This window comes from Mustela nigripes, chromosome 10 (genome assembly GCF_022355385.1).
Source record: "Mustela nigripes isolate SB6536 chromosome 10, MUSNIG.SB6536, whole genome shotgun sequence".
Taxonomy (NCBI): Eukaryota; Metazoa; Chordata; class Mammalia; order Carnivora; family Mustelidae; genus Mustela; species Mustela nigripes.
In genome coordinates, this window is record NC_081566.1 from 66,974,908 (window position 1) to 66,990,526 (window position 15,619).

General features: G+C 65.8%; 2 protein-coding genes across 4 annotated transcripts in view; both read left to right on the top strand.

The window, feature by feature from the left end:
- DENND4B (DENN domain containing 4B) overlaps positions 1-9,618 on the top strand; it is an 11,835-nt gene extending 2,217 nt beyond the window's left edge. For both annotated transcript variants that reach the window (XM_059413896.1, XM_059413895.1), the window contains 24 exons: positions 43-212; positions 298-542; positions 819-885; positions 973-1,031; positions 1,182-1,326; positions 1,591-1,766; positions 1,893-1,993; positions 2,236-2,451; positions 2,848-2,993; positions 3,291-3,430; positions 3,504-3,630; positions 3,994-4,200; positions 4,385-4,513; positions 5,208-5,376; positions 5,645-5,812; positions 6,028-6,416; positions 6,514-6,636; positions 6,780-6,949; positions 7,028-7,169; positions 7,339-7,575; positions 8,060-8,177; positions 8,264-8,429; positions 8,517-8,581; positions 8,689-9,618. In XM_059413896.1, coding sequence (XP_059269879.1) covers positions 43-212; positions 298-542; positions 819-885; positions 973-1,031; positions 1,182-1,326; positions 1,591-1,766; positions 1,893-1,993; positions 2,236-2,451; positions 2,848-2,993; positions 3,291-3,430; positions 3,504-3,630; positions 3,994-4,200; positions 4,385-4,513; positions 5,208-5,376; positions 5,645-5,812; positions 6,028-6,416; positions 6,514-6,636; positions 6,780-6,949; positions 7,028-7,169; positions 7,339-7,575; positions 8,060-8,177; positions 8,264-8,429; positions 8,517-8,581; positions 8,689-8,834 — 3,821 coding nt within the window. In that variant the 3' untranslated portion in view covers positions 8,835-9,618. The remainder of the gene's footprint in view (positions 1-42; positions 213-297; positions 543-818; positions 886-972; positions 1,032-1,181; positions 1,327-1,590; positions 1,767-1,892; positions 1,994-2,235; positions 2,452-2,847; positions 2,994-3,290; positions 3,431-3,503; positions 3,631-3,993; positions 4,201-4,384; positions 4,514-5,207; positions 5,377-5,644; positions 5,813-6,027; positions 6,417-6,513; positions 6,637-6,779; positions 6,950-7,027; positions 7,170-7,338; positions 7,576-8,059; positions 8,178-8,263; positions 8,430-8,516; positions 8,582-8,688) is intronic.
- A 2,687-nt stretch (positions 9,619-12,305) lies between these two features.
- GATAD2B (GATA zinc finger domain containing 2B) overlaps positions 12,306-15,619 on the top strand; it is an 82,931-nt gene continuing 79,617 nt past the window's right edge. The window contains exon 1 of one of the 2 annotated variants that reach the window (XM_059413901.1): positions 12,306-12,568. The gene's annotated coding sequence lies outside the window, so the exon portion shown is untranslated. Of the gene's footprint in view, positions 12,569-12,988; positions 13,166-15,619 lie in introns of those variants that run through there. The other variant, XM_059413900.1, reaches the window with a different exon arrangement.

A 15,619-nucleotide genomic window follows, 5' to 3' on the forward strand; every position in this document is an offset into this window, starting at 1 on the left:
CTCCTTTCGGTCCGTCCCCACACCCCGCTGCTGGGGGCGCAGAGCTGCTGGGTCGCTACCCAGAGGAGGACAACGAGGCGTTCCCACTGCCCGAGTCCGTGCCCGTCTTCTGCCTGCCCATGGGAGCCACTGTTGAGTGCTGGCCTGCCCAGACCAAGTACCCCGTGCCCGTCTTCTCCACCTTCGTGCTCACGGGCGCGGCGGGTGACAAGGTGGGTGTGCGAGTGCGCTGAGGGGTCCCGGCCCCGCCGAGCCCGCCTCACGGCTTCTCTTCCCCGTCGCCTCCCGCATCCCCAGGTGTACGGCGCCGCCCTGCAGTTCTACGAGGCCTTCCCGAGGGCCCGGCTGTCGGAGCGCCAGGCGCGGGCCCTGGGCCTGCTGAGCGCCGTGGAGCGGGGCCGGCCGCTGGGGGGCCGGGCGGTGCGCAGCCGCCGCGCCATCGCCGTGCTGTCGCGCTGGCCCGCCTTCCCCGCCTTCCGCGCCTTCCTCACCTTCCTCTACCGCTACTCCGTCTCGGGCCCCCACCGCCTGCCCCTGGAAGCGTGAGCACCGCGGCCGGCCTGCGGGGAGGGGGGCGAGGGGGCGGGCTGCCGGGGCCGGTGGGGGAGGGTGGGTGGGGGCTCGGGCAGGGGTGCACCGCAGTGCAGACGGGGTTGTGGGGGTTGTGCAGGGGGGGGGGGGGGGCGGGGGGGGCCACTGCGGGGGGGGGGGGGGGCCCCGGGCGGGGGGGTGGGGGGTTGTGGGGGGGGAAGCGGGGAAGGGGGGCGGGAGAGAGAACTGGGGAGTCTGCCTCTGACCCGCAGCCCTCTCTTCCCCAGGCACATCTCTCACTTCATTCACAACGTGCCCTTCCCTTCCCCACAAAGACCCCGCATCCTGGTGCAGGTGTGAGCCTAGGCCTGGCGGGGGTGGGGGGGTGGGGGGGCGGTGGTGGCCTTCCTCTTTCTGACCTGCTGCTCCTCTGCCTCCCAGATGTCTCCCTATGACAACCTGCTCCTCTGCCAGCCGGTTTCCTCACCCCTGCCCCTCAGGTATGTGTTCGGGGGGAGGGTGCTATGATGACCAAGGACCCGGGAGGTGCCAGGCAGGTGGGCACAGGCCAGGCCCCAGTGGCCTCTGCGCCTGGTGTCTGGGGAGGGGTCTCCAGGGTCCCTGGTGACCCCCTCCCGGCATCCCCGCAGCGGGGCGAGCTTCCTGCAGCTGCTGCAAAGCCTGGGCCCTGAGCTGGCCATCACGCTGCTGCTGGCCGTGCTCACAGAGCACAAGCTGCTGGTCCACTCGCTGCGGCCAGACCTGCTCACCAGCGTCTGCGAGGCCCTGGTCTCCGTGAGTGCCACCCCATCGGGCCCTTCCTCCTCGGGAGGTTCCCACCTGTGCATCACTCCAGCCGCTCCTGACCCGACTCTACTTCCTCTTGCTTCCTCGGGGGCATGGGTGGGGGTGTCCCTCGGCCTCCTCCCTGGGCACCGTCTCCATACAGCAGGAGTCGGGGGCTGTTCTCCCCACCCTGGCCTGTGCCCCCCCTCCCTCCTGCACCCCCTCAGCTGCCCCAGGCTCCTGCTCACTGGTACCCCCTCCCTGGTGCCCCAGATGACCTTCCCGCTGCACTGGCAGTGCCCCTACATCCCGCTGTGCCCGCTGGCGCTGGCAGATGTGCTGAGCGCCCCCGTGCCCTTCATCGTGGGGATCCACTCCAGCTACTTCGACCTGCACGACCCGCCTGCCGACGTCGTCTGTGTCGATCTTGACACCAACACGCTCTTCCCGTGAGAGGGCGGGGCCTCCCTCAGGCTGGTGGGGGCCCCGCCACACGCACACACAACCTTGGGCGAGCCCCGGGGGAGGTTGGCGAGCAGCCCCACAGCCCCTTCTCCTCTCTGCGGATCTCACAGGACCGAGGAGAAGAAGCCCCTGTCCCCTCGGACCCTGCCCCGCAAGCCCTACAAGGTTCTGCTGGCCACCCTGACGAGCCTGCACCAGCAGCTGGACCAGAGTGAGAGCCCTGGGCTAGGGTGGGGACCAGAAACTGGCACTGACCTTGAGCCCCCAGATAGGGAGGCCTGGGGAGAGCTAGACCTTCCTTGAGGAGCTTAGAGGTATTAGGGTTTCCACGGGAGCGCTGCGTGCGCAGGGTCACTGGGGTGGCTTGAAACCATTCCCCACTGGAGTTGCTCCGGTCAGTACTGGCCAGGGGGTGCCGGAGCCGGCCCTGACCCCAGCTGCCCTGGTCCCCAGCATACACTGGGCCTGAGGAGGAGGCGTCCCTGGAGTTCCTGCTGACGGACTACGAGGCGGTGTGTGGGCGCCGGGCGCGGCTGGAGCGTGAGGTCCAGGGAGCCTTCCTCCGCTTTATGGCCTGTCTGCTCAAGGGCTACCGGGACTTCCTGCGCCCGCTCACCCAGGCCCCCTCCGAGGGGGCTCGGGATGTTGACAACCTCTTCTTCCTGCAGGGTAGGGAGGCCTGTCTCTGCGTGGGGAGCTGGCGGGGGAGGGGTGCTGGGCTTCGGGCAACGGGAGCGATGGGCAGTGTTAGAGGCACCAGCCGCATGCTTGCCTCTGGGCTTGGAGTCGGGGCGCCGAGATACACCAGTACTGGCCTGCCCTCTGGGGGCCCAGGGCTTGGAGTGCAGTGCTCCTGGGGCCAAGCTCTCCCTGGGGACCTGACTTCAGGGACCCCAGTCTGAGGCCCTGGGTGCAGACAGACAGAAGGGTGGGCCCCACGAGACTGGTGCTCTGCACCCGCGGGCGTCCTGCCTGAGGAGCCCAAGAGAGGCCGTGGGGGCTGGGGCCCCGATGGGGCCCGCTGACCCCTGCGACCCGTCCCCCCGTCCCCCTCCCCCCGGCCAGGCTTCCTCAGATCCCGGGAGCGCTCCAGCCACAAGCTGTACTGCCAGCTGCTGCGCACACAGATGTTCTCGCAGTTCATCGAGGAGTGCTCCTTTGGCTCCGCTCGGCACGCTGCCCTCGAGTTCTTCGACTCTTGTGTCGACAAGGTACTGGGTGCCGTCTGCCCTGCGTGCACCCTGTTACTGCTCCAAGCACTGGACCCTGGCCCGCGTCGGGGTGCCCCCCGCTGCAGTTACACAGGGCACGCGGCTGCCTTCACAGACACACTGGCCCCCTGTGCCCGTCACCCGCCCCCAGCGGTATCTCAGGGGCCTCAGGGGTGCCCGGGCCCATGTGCTCCTTCCCCATCACGGTGCTGCTCGGCGATGCCATCTCCTGGACAGCTGGGAGTGGCGCCCACTGTGCCTGCCGCCCTGACGCTCATCCTCACCATCCTGCGGCAGGTCCACCCGGAGCAGGAGAAGCCTGAGCCGACGCCCTTGGTGGAGCTGGAGGAGCTGTCAGGGAGTGAGCTCACGGTCTTCATCACACCCCCCGAGGAGCCTCCAGCCCCAGAGGGCGGCGAACCGCCCCCCCAGTACTGGTGAGAGCCTCTTGCTCCCCTGAGGCCGCCCTCGCCTGCTGGTCCCTGCTATTGCCTCTTTCTGCCCCCGCAGCTACGACGGGTTCCCAGAGCTGCGGCCTGAGCTGTTCGAGTCCCCGCGGGAGCAGCCTGGGGCGCTGCCCGTGCCCGGCCCGGCCCGTAGCGCGCCCAGCAGCCCTGCCCCTCGCCGGACCAAGCAGGTGACCGGGACGTGGGCCCCACACCGGCACCTGACTTGGGCCGTTTTTTTTAGCTGGGAGGCAGACGTGCGGGTGGCTCCGCTATGATTAGCAGGTTTCAGTGCGCCTGGCCCGTCAGACGTCAGCTGCTGGCCCTGCTGTCCTTGCCACCACCTTCGTCTTCCAAGCTCTGGAAGCTGGGGTCTGTCCACGCTTGAGAGCTGGGCATCTCTGCCTGGGGCCTCGTCACCAAACCCTGGGTGCAGCGTCCATCCTGCCCCCTCGGAGCCCAGGCCCTGCCTCGGGGAGGGGTCTGCGTCTCCCCCACCGTTCTGAGACATGCCGTGGCCTGGTCCTTACCCGGGTGTGCCCTGCCCTATCCAGGAGATGAAGGTGGCCCAGCGGACGGCGCAGAAGTCAGCAGCCGTGCCGGAGCTGTGGGCCCGGTGCCTGCTGGGACACTGCTACGGGCTGTGGTTCCTGTGTCTGCCGGCCTACGTCCGCTCGGCGCCCTCCCGCGTACAGGCCCTGCACACGGCCTACCACGTGCTGCGCCAGATGGAGAGCCGCAAGGTGGTGCTGCCTGATGAGGTGGGGGCCTGTGCGGCTGCGGGCAGGGAGGGAGGCTGCCAGGGCCCTGGGGTAGGGGGAGCCGTGAGGTCTGTGGGGACCGAGGGAGGCTGAAACCTGGGCGCTGGTTGGGGGGGAGAAGGGGGTGCTGAGCCGTGGGTGGGGGCAGGGGATGGGCCCCTCACCCCGCTCTCTCCCGGCACAGGTGTGTTACCGGGTGCTGATGCAGCTGTGCTCCCATTATGGGCAGCCTGTGCTGTCCGTGCGCGTCATGCTGGAGATGCGGCGGGCGGGTGTCGTGCCCAACACCATCACCTACGGCTACTACAACAAGGTTCGGGGTCTGCTTGGGGCGGGACAGTCGTCAGTGCCAGGTGTGGTGCGGGGAGGGTGCTGCTCCCTGACGCCCCTGCCCCCCCCCCGCCGCAGACCGGCCCTGTGACCACCGTCAGCCCCTGTACTGGGCAGGGACGCAGGCGGCTCCCTCACTTGCCTGGGCCCCGACGAGGAGCGCGGCCCCCGCCCCACGGTAGTCCTGATGTGAGCCAGCGGTTGCACCTCACGCATTTGCTCTCTGTTCATCGTTAATGCAGGCTGCCCACCCCCCGCATCTTTTGGGGTGTGGTGAGGGCGCAGAGAGCGGCTGGCTTGTCCAGGGTTCCACAGGGAGGAAATGAGGGAGTCAGGGCACGGAACACAGGCAGAGCAACGGCTTCTGCGTTTGGGCCCTTTACCACAGTACTGAACTGGTTTTTACATGATGAAACTCATCGATGACCAGAAAAGTGAAAATATTTTTTCAAAGCCATATGCTTCCTAAGTAGCAGAGTCTGGATACAAAGTATCCACACAGCTTCTGGTTTCCTCCAGATCTCGCCCAGGTGGGCTTGCTCCTGGCCGAACCATCGGCAGGATGTTTGCAGGGGGAGGTGGCCCCTGGGCGCCTGGCGTCCCTGGAGCAGGCAGCGGCCACCCGGCTGCGGTCAGGGCGTGAAGAAGGCCATCTTGATGGGCACTGTGCTTGGCAGGCCGTGCTGGAAAGCAAGTGGCTATCGGGTACACCGGGTGGGCGCCTGCGCTGGGCCAAGCTCCGGAACGTTGTCCTGGGGGCTGCTCAGTTCCGCCAGCCCTTGAGAGAACGGCGGCGGCGGCGGGAACAGGAGGCGGCCGCACAAGAGGCGGGCAGCGGCCGGACAGGTGGGCACGGGTCTGGGCTGGGGGCTGAGCAGCCAGGCTCCGGCAGGGAGAGGTGCAGAGAGCCGGGGCTGACCCTGTGGTTGGCATCGGGTGTCCTGGGGACGGGGACGCTGCAGTTGGCTGGTAACGAAGGAGAAGATGTTCTGCCGGGGGGGGGGGGGGGGGCTCCAACCCCAGAAACCCCAGACCCCCCCAAGGAGCCCTGTTCTGGGATAGGGGCTGGGCTTCTACCTGGCTCTGTCTTTAGCCGCCTCTCCGTCTTTCGCAGAGCCCTGCCTGGAACGGCCCTCCCCCACCCGCCCACTTCAGCGCCAGACCACCTGGGCCGGTCGAAGCTTCCGGGACCCGGCTTCCCCCGCGGGGCGCCTGGTGAAAAGCGGCAGTCTGGGCAGTGCCCGCGGGGCGCAGCCCACCGTGGAGGCCGGCGTGGCCCACAGTGAGTGTCTGCTGGAGTCCTCCGCCCAGCTGGTTTCCCTTACCGCGGGGCAGGGAGAGAGGGAGAGCAGAGCCAGGCTGTGAGGTGATGGGGGTTGCTGCGGAAGCTGGGGACCTTGCCCGGTTGCTGTCTTTTCTGCGGGCAGGGGCTGTGCTTCCCTGGCTCCTGGACAATGGGTGAGGCTTTGTGTTCTCTGACTCGTGTCTGCCCTGCAGTGATAGAGGCCTTGGGGGTGCTGGAGCCCCGGGGTTCCCCTGTCCCCTGGCGTGATGGGAGCCTCTCCGACCTGAGCCTGACTGGCGAGGAGCCGGCCCCTGGAGGCAGCCCAGAGGACTCGGGCTCAGCTCTGAGCGCCCAGTCGGTGGAAGCCCTGGAGGGGCTGAGCGGGCGGGCGCCCAAGGCTGGCGGGCGTCAGGAGGAGGCCAGCACCCCGCGACGAGGGCTGGGCGCCCGCCTACAGCAACTGCTCACTCCTTCCCGCCGCTCCCCTGCCTCTCGCACTGCGCCCCCTGAGCTGCCCCCTGAGCTGCCACCTCCGGCCCACCGCAGCCCGATGGACAGCCTCCTGCGCCCCCGGGAGCGGCCTGGATCCACCGCGTCCGAGGTAGCCTGCGAGGGCCAGGGCCAGAGGCCTGGAGACAGAGCCCAGAAGTGGGGGGGGGTGGCGGCGCCAACTGAGTGCCCCTCTCCTGCTGTGGCAGAGCTCGGCCTCTCTGGGCAGCGAGTGGGACCTCTCTGAGTCTTCCGTCAGCAGCCTGGGCCTGCGCCGGTCCTCGGAGCGCCTCAGTGACACCCCTGGGTCCTCGCAGCCGCCTTCTCTGGAAGTGAGGAGAGCCCCTTCTGCACAGATGGGCCCCACACCCACATGCAGACTCCCCCCGACCTTCCCTCTGGCGAGGCAGAGGCTGGGGCAGGTGGACAGAGCCTGGGCTCCTGAGCCTGGGGCGGGGACTCTTCTCGTCCGCAGATCCTGCTTTCCAGCTGCTCCTTGTGCAGTGCCTGTGACTCGCTGGTGTACGACGAGGAGATCATGGCTGGCTGGGCGCCCGACGACTCCAACCTCAACACAGTGTGCCCCTTCTGTGCCTGCCCCTTTGTGCCCCTGCTCAGCGTCCAAACCCTTGACTCCCGACCCAGGTGCCCAAAGGAGGGAAAGTATTACGGCGGGACTTGGAGGCGGGAGTTCTGGGGCTGACCCCCATTATCCCCCTGCAGTGCCCCCAGCCCCAAGCCTGTCCCTGCCGGTGCCAGTAGCAGCAAAGATGCTCCTGTCCCTGGGGGCCCAGGCCCCGTGCTCAGTGACCGCAGGCTCTGCCTTGCCCTGGATGAGCCCCAGCTGTGCAACGGGCACACAGGGGTAAGGGCTGGGCCAGAGGAGAATGGTGGGGGTCCATGTGTGTTGCCCGGCGGTGGTGGGGTGCGACAGGCATCGAGGGTATGGGGCATCTTGGGAGCTGCGGCCCATGGCGGCTCGGTGGGAAGCAGGTTCTGGGGCTGGGACCGTCCTCCCTCTTGGTGCCCAACAGGCTGCCTCCCGGCGGGTCGATGAGGGTGCCTGGGCATACCTGAGTCCCCTGGTGCTGCGTAAGGAACTGGAGTCGCTGGTGGAAAATGAGGGCAGTGAGGTGCTGGCCTTGCCTGAGCTGCCTGCTGCCCACCCCATCATCTTCTGGAACCTTCTGTGGTATTTCCAGCGGCTGCGGCTGCCCAGTATTCTGCCATGCCTGGTGCTGGCCTCCTGTGATGGCCCCCCACCCTCGCAGGTCAGTGCCCTCCCGTGGCCCTTGCTGGTGCTTGCTGGCTGTTGCACACCTCCCCTCTGGGTCTGTCCCTCAGGCCCTGCAGAGCGAGTCACAGGCCTGGGCTGACCCCTTGGAGAAACCGAGTCTCCGTTTTCTCATCTGTAGAACAGCCTAAGTGCCCAGGCTCATTCGATGCCCGTGTGGTGCCTGGTTCCTACCCAGTGACTCCCTGACGGTGGTGTCATTCCGCCAACATTTACTGAGCACCTTTCAGGCTCCGGGCAGCTTGTAGGGACAGCTTTTAGGGACAAGGGATGCAGCAGCTCCAGGACCAAGTGTGTGCCTTGGAGAGCTCGCACTCCCCTGGGGACTCGAGGGCTCCTCTTCCTCTTCCTTTTGGCTCTAGCTCGCAGCGTCCCTTTGTGTCCTGGAGCACTGCCACCGCTCCGCTTCCAGCCCTCTGCCAGCTGGCCCCTGAGCCTGCCCCGTGTCTCGGCCCCTGCAGGCCCCGCCTCCCTGGCTGACGCCTGACCCGGCGGCTGTGCAGGTGCGGCTGCTGTGGGACGTCCTGACCCCCGATCCCAGCAGCTGCCCACCTCTCTACGTGCTCTGGAGGGTCCACAGTGAGTCTGGTGTGCGGCCTAGGCTGGGAAGAGTGGGTGACGCCCGCAGGGCGCAGCGACCCGGCTGCCTCCCTTCTCTCACCCAGGCCAGATCCCGCAGCGGGTGGTATGGCCCGGCCCCATCCCTGCAGCCCTGGGCCTGGAGCTGCTGGAGGCTGTGTTGCGCCACGTGGGTCTCAACGAGGTGCACAAGGCCGTGGGGCTCCTGCTGGAGACTCTAGGACCGCCTCCCAGTGGTCTTCACTTGCAGAGGTACGGTGCTCCCACCCGGGAGGTCCCTGGCCTGTCCCCGAGTCCGTACCCCCTTTCTCTCACTCGGACCCTCTGCCTCCACTCCAGGGGCATCTACCGTGAGATCTTATTCCTGACGATGGCTGCTCTGGGCAAGGACCACGTGGACATTGGTGAGGGAGCAGGCAGGGGGCTAGGGAGCTTAAAAGAATCTGGGGCCCGGTGTTGGGGGGTTAAAACTGTAATCCGTTGCCCTGCCCGCTTCCACTCTCTTTCCTAGGGGCCTTCGACAAGAAGTACAAGTCCGCCTTTAACAAGCTGGCCAGCAGCATGGGCAAGGAGGAGCTGAGGCAGCGACGGGCACAGATGCCCACCCCAAAGGCCATTGATTGTCGCAAGTGTTTTGGAGCACCTCTGGAATGCTAGGGACCCTTAAGCTCTCCTCTCCAGCCTGGGGTGGGGAGGTGGGGGAGAGCGGATTCTAGAGCTACCCTGCTTTCCTACTCCTTTTGTAGAGGAGTTGGGAGCGGACTGGGAGGCAGGCCCAGCCGTAGGCTCCGAATATGGGCAGCAAGAAGAGGGACCCACTGTTAGCAAAGGTCACAGTCCCCCTGTCTCCAGCCTGCCCAGGATGCTCGTGCTGATGTATGAGGCCTGGCGGGAGTTGGCACAGCTCTGTTTCTCCCCAGGTTATACCGGGAACTCTCTTCCAGGGTACCCACTGATCTGCACTGCCCTGGTCATTGTCTAAGTTTTTGTTTTAAAAAACAACTGGAAAGGTACAGAGCTACTGAGCCTTTGCCCTGGATGAGAGGGAGGCATGTCGTTCTCCACCAGTGATGGGCCTTCCTCCTGGGAACTGCTGAAGTAGCCCAAAGCTCTCCATCAGGTCTTCCCACCTTAGTGTTTGCGTTTTCAGTTATTTATTGTGGAACCACGGCCCCTTGCTTATGAGGTTCCTAGGGATGATGAAAAAGAAGGGAAGCAGGGCACCGTGGTTCAGTGGTTCGCAGCTCCTGTAAAGTCAGGAGGGAGCTAGAGAAGCCCCATCCTCCCCTCAGGAACAGCCGGGCCCGTCCAGTCCTAACCCTTCCCATCTCCTCTGCTGTGGGGAATGCCTCGCCCGCCCAGGGCCCCGGCTGCGCAGTAAGGATTGTTCCTTGCGAAGTTTTGTTGGATGTAAATAGAGTAAAAGCTGCTTGTCTTTTTCCTTCTGCCTCCTGTTCCCTGCGTCTGGGAGAACGGCAGGGGATGCCACTCTCTTTCCCGGGGTCAGGGGCGCACGTCCTTTCCCCCCTCCCATTCCTTGCGGCCTCAGGCAGGCCCTGCTTTCCTGGACCGGGGCTGGTACTGGCCCTGTGGGGCTCGGGGCGCTCTCGGAGCAGGAGAGGGGGGAGTCTGGTGCTGCCTGTGGTGGTGCCAGTCTGTGTGGTGCTTCCGGCCCTCCCACACAGTCACCCCCTTGTCCCTCATTTGTACCCCACACAAAGGCTCCATTCTCTGGGGGCTTGAGCTCATCTCTGCCTTCTACCGTCTCCCCCAGCTTTTGCCTCTCGGCCTCTCTAGTACTCCCAGAGCGGACAGCCCTCTCCCTAGTAGTTGGTGTTGGTGGCTCTCTGGCATCCTGGGACCCCTGGCAGCCATCCTAGCCCCCCCCCCCCCCTTGCTCTCGCTGCTTGCAGGACCCGTCCAGCCAGGCTCTTGGCCTGGGGACAGATCAGGAAGCTAAGGCAAGGACCAAGGAGCCCACCCCCAACTCTCCCTTTCCTGTAGTATGATGAAATAAATACCGGAAAGAACCCCTAACAGAGATGCAAAACCAATCACCAAAGGGAATAGGGAATTAGCCAACAGGACGCCTGCCCTGGGGAAGGCAGGCAGGAGTGTCTCTGGGGGGAATGAGTTAACGTGAGGTTAACGTGAGGTTTTCGTGCAAATTCCCAGGGGTGGAGAACAGTGGATGCAGAGTGGTAGCACTTCTGAATTTGGGAAGCTTCAGGCCACAGGACCAACCCTTCCCCATCCTGTGCTGTGTATGAGAGATGCTTTCCCTCCGAAAAGAGCTGCACAGGAGGGAAGCTGGGCCTTGGGAAGTACCTTCTGTCCTGCCTGGGACTAGGAGGCATCTTCTTCAGAGGGGAAATCCTCACATCAGCCCACGCTCTGATCAGACCTTGCTCCCTAAAACCAGCCTCTCCCCACCTCTGCAAGGGAGCAGCCATCCTGCCCCCCGCAGCCTCACAAGTGAAGAGCACGGTGTGCCCAGCAGAGTGCTGAACTGCCTGGAATTCTAGAATTTTAGGGCTCAGTCCCTACTTTGACAGAGCATACTGTCTTAATGGTCTAGAAGGCCCCTTGACTCCGGTGAACAGGGTAACCGCCCCTCATCTCCAGTGCGCCCGCACCTTTATGCCTCCCTGTTGAGCCCTATGGCCAGATGCACAGGACTACAGAGTTCTTGCACCACAAGACTATCTGGAAATTCCAACAGCAAAGTACTCACCAGGGCATCTGACATCTCTGGGCTGGGGCCCAGGGGGACTGGATGGGGGAGGCCATGCCTCGTCCTGGCCCAGTTTCTCTTTCCAGACTTCAGAGCATATACAGGGTTGGGTACAAAATTTTAATTAAATTTTGTCTCTCCTACTTACGAATTTTATTATATCGACCAAATTACTTAACTCCTGTGCCTCGGTTTTTCCTTGTGTGCAGATTGAGGAGGTGGTTTTTCAAGGTTAATTACGCCATCCACATCCAGCGCTAAGCACACGCGGTCAGTGTCAGCTTCAGACACACAGGTAGTCTGCAGAGGGCGCGGTCAGGTCCCGGCCGCAACGGTGGCCTCACACTGGTCTTCCCTGGAGTTGGGTCACTCCAGACTGAACGTTCCCTCCACCGTTGACTTTAATTCTGTTGAAAAGTGTTTTCTCAGGCTTCACTAGGCTCTTGGTCAGGCCGGTGTCTTCCACCACCGTACTTCCCTTCCTCTCCGCCCTTGAAGGACGGCTCGGCGGACGCCGGAGAAGGCATCCGAGTGATAATGGGCGAAGCAGCAGGTTAGGGAAAGAGGGCAGTGGTTTTCGGTCACAATTACTGCTATACCCCCAGCTCCTGGAGGGCCGCCTGATTGCACGATGGGCCCTCTGTCCTGTGTGTCAGATACCTGAGTCGGGGAAAGCGTTAAACTGAGAAATGTGCAAGGCGGGTCCAAGTAGGACACAGTACCGTGCCTGCTGAGTGCTTACTGTGTCCTTGGCACTGTCCTGCACATATTCAACGCGCTACTTCGTAACCTCACAGCTCCGCTCTGCGCTGGACTCTCCATCACTCCCGTCCACGGAAAGGGAGAGCGGGACACAGCGGGCAGCGGCTAAGTCACTTGCACCCGCATCCTAGAACCGCTAAGACGGAGCGCCAAGCTCCCAGGCCAGGCCGGGGACTGTGCGCGGACCCTGTGCCGGGCGAGACGAGGCTTCCGCCCACCGCGGTGACCCTGGGGTGCACCTGTCTTCAGGTGGGCCCCTCCGCCCGCTGCACGGCCACGGCGCCGCACGACTTCTCCGCGGCCGCGCGGGCACGCCGCGGTGCTCCGGGAGCCCAGGCTCTCGGGGGTTTAAGCCCCGCTCTCTCTCTGACGCGCCGTCGACCTGCGCGAGTTACTCCACGTCTCGGAGCCGCTCCCTGAGCTCGGGGTTCGGGCCGCGGCGGGAACCGAGCGTGGGGACTTCCGGGCGCGTCGCGGGGTCTGCGCCCCGGGGGGTGGGGGTGGACGGTGCCCCCCGCCGGGCCCTGCCCGCTCCGCCGGCTCTGCGGGGCCGGATCCCGCCGTCACGGCGCCGGCGCTGCGCTCGCCCCGCGCCCCGCCGGCCCCTCGCGGCCCCCAGGCACCGCCGCAGGCGCGCGGGGCCCCACGCACACCAGGAAGCCGCCGGCCCCGGGCAGGCCACGCCCCGCACAGACCGCGAGCCCCGAGCGCCCGCGACCGCTGCCATCGTCAGATTCCGGGATTCGGTCGCGAGGAGCCACCACCCAGCGCGGAGCCCGGCGCCGCTCGCCAGTCTCCATCTTTGGAGTCGGAAGAATGAGAGCGGGCCGAGGGGGCAGCCGGGTTTGGGGATACTGGGGTACGGCGGCTGCCTGGGGACCAAAACGTCTCTAAGGTAAAGTTGCAGCCTGAAGCGATTTTTTGACCCCCGACACTAAATGGGCTGCTGAAGACCCGGATGTGTCTGGGACTGGCCGAGGTACCCATTAACGCGCCCCCGCTAGACCATCCCCCTCCTCCGCTTAGGATTGGGTACTCCGTACGCTAATCATCACTGCTCCAGCCACTCACTCTTCAAGGGTGGGGTGTAGTCCCGGCACCCCCTCTTCTATTGGTGTGGCCGAGCAGAGGAGGGCGGGGAGGCCGGCTGGGGTCGCCCAATGGGCGTCGTGGCGTGTGGGGAAGGCGGAGCCGAGGCGCTTGGCAGCTGCCCAATCAGCGTCCTTGTTTGTGTGGTGCCGCCGCCGGTGCAGCCGCCGCCGCCGCCGCCGCCGCCGCCGCCGCCGCCGCCGCCGCCGCCGCCGCTGCCCCCCGTCTGTACCGCAGTGTCTGCTCCGCCCGCCCGCCCTGGTCCGGCCCGCCCCCTCCCCCACCCCCGCCCCCGGTCCCGTCGGCGGGGCCCGGAACCCACTGTGCCGTCGCCTCCCTTTTTCGACGCCTCCGCCGCCGCCTGAGGAGGCGAGCTCGCCGGGAGTTACCCCGCCACCGCCAGGTGAGGAGCTTTGGCCTAGGCCCGCCTGGCCGCCCGCCCGCCCGGGGGCGGCGAGCCGCGAGGACCGGGGGAGCCGGGCGGCGGCGGCGGCGGCGGCGGCGGTGGGGGAAGGGAAAGGTGGCGGGCGGGGGAGGGGAAGCGCCCGCGAGCCGACGCCCGCCCGCGCGCCCCCGCGCCCCCGCCTCGCGTCCCCCTCCCCCGCCCGGCCCCGCGCGCCCCCGCCCCGCGCTCCCCTCACCTCGTCCCCTCCCCCGCCCCGCGCGCGCTCCCCGGCCTTCGCCTTCGGCCTCGCGCGCCCCCGCCTCGCGTCCCTCGGCTCCCGCCGCTCTGACTCTTTCTTCCTCCCGCGCGCCCCGTTTCCCCCGCCGTCCCCGCTCCGCTCCCTGCCTCCCGCCCGCCGCGCTCCGCTCCGCTCCGCTCCGCTCCAGCGCCCCCCGCCGGCTCGCTCCGGCCCCGGGGGTGCCCTCGGGGGGCCGGGGCCGCCCCGCGCGCGCAGTCCGGGCCCCGCCGGCCGCCGGGACGCGCGGGCGTCGCTCGGGGGAGGGAGCGCGGCGGGCTTGTCTTTATGTCGCGGACGGGGTCGGGCGCGCAGAGCCGGGCCCCCTCCTCCGCCGCGCCGCCGCCGGAGCGGGCACCGCTCTCCGCCCGGGTGGGGCTCCGCTTCCGAGCGACCCCGGCGCCGCTGTCCTCGCCGGGGCCTCTGGGGCGCGCCGGAGGCCGACGCAGCCGGGGCTGGCCGTTCGCGGACCGGAGCGGGACTTGGAGGACTTTCTGCCGCTCTGCTCGCCGGGACGCCGAGGAGCGGCCGCTCCTGTGGGTGCCGTTGGCCCCCGGGAAGGCTCGCCTCTTCGGACTCTTCCCCCGCAGCCGCGCCGCGTCCGCTCGGGGCTGGCGCGGGGGGCGGGGGGCGGGCGGCTGGCGCGGGGGGGGGGGGGGCGGCCCGGGGGGGGGGGGCCCGTGCGCGGCGGCCCAGCCGGCCTCGGCCGCGTCTCCTGCTGTCATCGGGGAGGCAGGTCGCCGGCCCCGAGCGACTTTCCCCGTTTCCCACCAGGGGCTGTTTGCCGGGCTTTTGTGTGCGCGTCAGAGCTGGGGAAGGGCGCGGGGCCTTCGGGCCCGACTGCAGCCCCCGGGGGCTCGCGGGTCCTGTCGAAGAGCTGATGCTTTTGGGTGTGGAAACATTCTTCTATATAAAACTGCAGTTTGGGGGTAGGTAGTGCGCGCGTGTGATTCCAAGCGCGGTGTTCCCTCTCGCTTCTCCGGCTGTCCAGTCTCGCCTCCCGCTTGCCGGTTTCGGATCGTTTCTGGCAGCAGCGTGCGTGCGTGTTGCACGTGAAGCAAACTTTGGCTTTTTCTGGGATGCACTGACCTGCACTGCGGGTTGAAGTCTGACTCGTGCTCTGGTGTCAGAGCGACCTGTCTGTGCGTGAGGGCTGAGGAGGCTGCTTCCGGAGCTAGTGAGGTTGGGGCCGTGGAGGCCTCCGCGTGTTTTAGGGAAGGCCCGCATCGGTCGGTGACTGCTCTCTAGTCTGTGTTTGGGGATAGACTGGGTCCGGGGTAGTCGGCCTTGGGCTGTTTAAACAGGTAGGTTGTATGAAGAATGAGTTCGGGGGAGTGCTGGTTTGGCAGCGCCGCCGTCCATTTTTAGAGGCAGACAGTGGTTTTAGTCTTGGGGCAGTTGTAGTCATCGTGGTGAGGAATGAAGCAGATAAATATTCATCAGGAATCCGAAGACCAGACCTGTAGGCCGAGTGACCCAGTTGGAAAGGAGGTGAGGCTTATGGACTTTTGTCCTGCTTATTCCTTACTTGAAAACACTTTCGGTGGAGTGAGAGGGATCCGTAGCTGACAGCAGCATCCATCTTCAGGACGCTGTGGTTTGCCTCCTCTGACTGTGATGTCTGCTAACTTCCGGCTTAGGGGCAGGCCCGAAAGGGGCTGCACAGACTCCGCGTCGGTGCTTGGCGCGGAACAGTGTTCACCAGGGTCCCTGATCAGCTCCTCTCGGCTCTGTTCTGGCTGTGACCTTTCCTGCTGTGTTCAGTAGAAGGCCATGGGTTTTGGGAGGGAGGATGCAAAAATTTTTTCTGAACCTCATAGTCTTTTTTTTTTTTTTTTTTTTTTAGATTTTATTTATTTATCTGTTGGAAAGCACAAGCAGGCAGAGAGGCAGGCAGAGGCAGAGAGAGAAGCAGGCTCCCCGCGGAGCAAGGAGCCCGATGCGGGACTCCATCCCAGGACTCCTGGGATCATGACCCCAGCTGAAGGCAGCGGCAGTGGCTCAACCAGGGACGTCACCCAGGCGTCCCTGAACCTCATAGTCTTAAAGATATTCAAAAGGCTGTGTGCTGTCCCCCTTTCTCTTTCTTTTTTGGACAAATGTTTCCAATCCCCCCGACACACATACTTGTTTTTTTATTTTTCTTTCTTTCTTTCTTTCTTTTTTTTTTTTTTTTT